Raw genomic sequence first — 4,313 nt, 5'->3', positions numbered from 1 at the left:
AGAGATTAACGTACTTTTAACCGACTTCAAAAAAGGTGGAGGTTATCTATCAATTCGCGGATTTTATTACCGGATAATTTTCGACGGCGTTAAATATTTTTTTTTTTTTATTGGTACCCTCAAGGGTGGTCCATTATTAGTTCGGTTTAGTTCCGGTAATTGTTTTGTGAAGAATAACATTTTATACGAGAATTGAAGTCGGTGGTTTTCTTGGTTTAAAATTAAGATCCCAAAACCAGAACCAGTAGTCTTCACGTGACGCCACAGCCGACATTTGTAAGAAAAGCAATTAATTGCGTTTAATTTTTGGCGTTGGCAATTCAAAGGCAGGTGTCGCTGATCGCCTAAGTTCTTCGAAATTGGCGAACTGGTAGGCACATACTAGTTAATGAACTAGTATTTTTTCTAACTGGTTTGGCTTTTCACTGCATGGTGGTTCTGGTTCTGGGATCGCAGGTTCGAGGCCGCTTGGAGGTGGTTAAGATTTTTAAAGTTAGATCAATGTAAGTAGGAATAATTATTCCAATTTAAATATAAATAACAAACTTAAAAATCTAGTTGCATTACAAAAAAAAAGAAACAACAACAATGTGCCATTAAAAAAAAAAAAGATTAAAAAAATATACATTTTTTTTAGATTAAATTTAAGAATAACAAAAAATAACCTAAATAAGAAATATAAATAAAAGAAATAAAAAAAAAAAATTCCTTGCGCCAGGGCTTGAACCTGGTACCTCAGGCATACCACGCGAGTGCTTTGCTCTGTCAGCCATTGCGACTGTTGGAGCGCCGCGATCAAAAAGGCATACTAATGCTTTTCACGGGGTATGAATTGGCAGACTATCTCATCAACTAGTATGATGCTACTAGTATTTCTTCTAGTAGATGCTGATGCATAGCCTGACAATTGACATCTCGTAGGACATCGCAATGTTAAAAATACCAGTCGCTAACATTGAAAAAGGATAGAACGTGAACTATTTGGGCTGAAACGAAAATTGGTAGAATTCTAGTTCACAACTAGTAGCTTTCCCTGCAGGGAAGGTTTGGAATTTTATCTATGAAACGCCACCCTTTTCTTTGAAATCGCTTCATTAGTTCTCATGCAATAAGCGTTTTCATGAAGCTCTAAAAATTACAACTACAACATTTGAGCATAGCCTCCATATCGAAACGTAAGACGTATTCTACGTCAAAATAAATGTGTACTATTTACGTTACGCCACCGCATCTACAAAAGATTTACCCTTTTTCATTACATGAAGTTCACCAAAATATTTATTGGTTAAATTAGTTTAAACAATAAAGAAAAATTATTTAAACTGAACCATGATATAAATTTTTTTTTATCATGAAATGAACATTTGAAAGCATATTCAAGTGGAGACGTGCTTGCTACATATTACTCGTTAGGTTCCAAGTTTTCGATTTTTGTTGATTTTTACTAATATAAAAAGCATATGTGAAGTGCAGAATCAAAGCGTATTTAAGCGAAAAAATCAGTTTCAAGTAAACTAAAGATCGCTTGGCAGCTTATCTATTTTTGTATATTTTTTGAGCAAACATAAATGAAATAGTGAGCCTAATAACCGATAATTCTTCGGTTTTATATTTAGGCATCCTTAAAGTAATGGTTACAATTTACTGCAGAACGTGAAGTTTACCGAAAGGTCCACAAAATAAAACATTAGCGACATCGAAAAGTCCCAAAAGAATCCATAAAAGTTCCAAGAAAACTTCTAAAATTACGAAAAAAAACGACAAATAAAAAAGAATAATTTTATTATCAATGCAAAAAAAATTTCGCAAATTTTGTCTATTAGTTTTGCGTAAAATTAGAAAAAATAATCGGTGTTGCATACACTGAGGGGAAAAATATTCAAATCAAGTGATCTTACTATAAACGTCATCGAAAGTACTTTATATTGACAAATATTCAATTCAATTACGCGCATATTAAAATGACCGCGTTCATTCTGAAAAAGCATCCGTGACGTGAATAATCAAGATAAATACGAAAAAAAAATATTTAGTTTGCATGTTGCCTACAGCGGCATTTGAACTCTGACCATCTCTGGATATTAACAAGTTGTGGCAAGCATCTTTGCGCACTCAGCTACACACAGATATATACATAAGTGTGCTTTGAAATGTTGTATATCCATCAACACCACAGCACGCGATTTATACGGATAAGCATGTACTTTGTATATACAGACATATGTGTACCCAGCCAGCAATGAAACGTAAATTTTCCGTATCCGGCAACGAAAGCTTTCAGAAGGTGCCGGGTTCGAATTCCGTCAGGAGCTTACTATTTTTTATTTTTTATTTTTTTTTTAACCATGGAAGAAGATCTGTGAAGTGCGGATGGAAAGCGTATTGAACGAAAAATTCAATAGGACAAATTTCAGGGAAAACAGCCGAAAAAATGTCCGTTTCACAAACAATTTTCGGTAGTTGTCTGTACATACGTTTCTGCCGCACACTTCAGTGGGAAACGGATCGTCAAAGTATCCGAAAATGGAATCGGTAAACGGACAAAAATCCGCTCTTCATCAACTTTTTTTCCTTTTTCTGAACGGTTTTCAAATTTTTTGCTGCCTGGCAAACACCCAGCAAACACGGTTTCAAACGTTTGAGAAAAACTTATTTCTCAATTTGATATCAAATGTTTTTTTTTTTCAAAGGATTCTTAAATTGAAAACGAGGTTTACATTTTACATTTTGAAATTCATTTGAGATTGATTTGAAGGAGCATGGCAAGTGTCAAATGATATAAAAGTGCGCCGTTAAATCAAAATTTGGTACATAAGTATAAAATTAAATTCAATGACATATTCAAAGACAATGAATAGAAAAAAAAATATTCTAAAGAAAGCCCGCTAATAGTGGATTTGATGTTTGTGCGGATTGGAGAAGACCAATTCATTCGAAATAGCTTTATCTTAATAGTTTCCTTTGTTATGTATGTACATCGCGAAGAAGAAAAAAATATAAAATATACATTTTCTATAATAAATTTTATTTCCACATTTGAAGTACAATTGATAAATAACCTTTGGAATTGATTTGAGAGTTAACCATACTCTCAAATGGACATCAAACTCCCCTTTTTATTGAGAAAGCTGTTATTTTCAAATCATTTTCAAACGTTTGACATTTGAGAAAGGGCTTTAGATTTCAAATCATCCTAAAATGTATATCAAACGTAATTGTTTGCTGGGTACGTGCAAACGGTTGTTTATTGTATTTTATGCCTGTTGAATGAACCCTCGTAACCATGCCTACCTAATTTTAAATATTTAACTTAATTACCTACTTTGTAAACATGTTTTTCAAATTAAACTCAAAACTTTCCAACAATAATAGCTCGCTTCATGTAGCAGTATAAATTGAACTGACCTTTTCGTATTAGGCACATTCTCAACATCTCTACAGTGCAAAGTATGTCGCTAGATGTCTAGCAAATCCGATCTTTCTACTTATTTTATTTTGAAGCAAGCAGTCTTTTAAAATACTCCAATTTAACGAAATGTACGTTCGCAAACGTCCAGTGCCAGTGGTTGCGGTCAACGAGGACGCGCCACCAGCCGCTCAACCCTTCCTCATGAACTTCGCCCAACCAGCTGAACCGGAACCATCACCACTACAACAGCTTGCTGCCATTGCTGCTATCCTTGCTGCGCAGAAACGACGTGAAAATGATTATCGTGATTCGAATAGTGATGTGGATGATGACACGGAATTTTTTAACAGTGTCGGCTTGCCGTTCCGCATGCGTATAGCAGCCACGCCATCCTCCATTGGTGGTGAGCAAATGGTGAACGCGGCTGATAAAACATGGGACGAGTTTTGGCGCAACGTATGCCGCAGCAATCAATAATATGACTGAAGAAAAGGCAGTGCAAATTAGGCTGCATTCCAAAACGACAAAATACAAAGCATCAGTCTCTGTTACTTACAAACCCCAGTAGATTGTAATGTTTGATGCTAGTTTGTGCGGTTTAGAAATAAAAGCGACTGATACCTTTGTATTTTGACGTTTTGGAATGCAATTGGTTATTCTTTTTAATTGGTACGGAATTTAAAATATGCCAAACATAAATTTATAAAATCGTTTATCTTGTGGAAAATGCAAAAGAAATATACATAACAAAACTATTGGCACAGTGAATTTTTCGCGATATATACAAAGTTTTTTATTCAAATTTATTTTCGATTATTTTTTGTAAATATATATATAGTTCATTTTACACCAAAAAAAAACATAAAAATAAAATCTCTAAACTTTGGGCAAAACTCAGGAAAAT

General features: G+C 34.2%; 1 protein-coding gene across 1 annotated transcript; it reads left to right on the top strand.

Annotated features, from left to right (window-relative positions):
• Positions 1–3,524: 3,524 nt before the first annotated feature.
• On the top strand, positions 3,525–4,079 carry LOC118756810 (the record flags this gene model as incomplete). The annotated part of the gene is given in 1 exon segment (XM_036491550.1): positions 3,525–4,079. A coding segment is annotated over 1 exon segment (351 nt). The 3' UTR covers positions 3,887–4,079.
• Between the last annotated feature and the right edge of the window lie 234 nt (positions 4,080–4,313).

This window comes from Rhagoletis pomonella, unplaced genomic scaffold (assembly GCF_013731165.1).
Source record: "Rhagoletis pomonella isolate Grant_MI unplaced genomic scaffold, Rhpom_1.0 Rhpom_scaffold_12273, whole genome shotgun sequence".
In the NCBI taxonomy this organism is placed as follows: domain Eukaryota; kingdom Metazoa; phylum Arthropoda; class Insecta; order Diptera; family Tephritidae; genus Rhagoletis; species Rhagoletis pomonella.
Note: the sequence above shows the minus strand (reverse complement) of the source record. Positions and strands in the feature narration are given on the sequence as shown.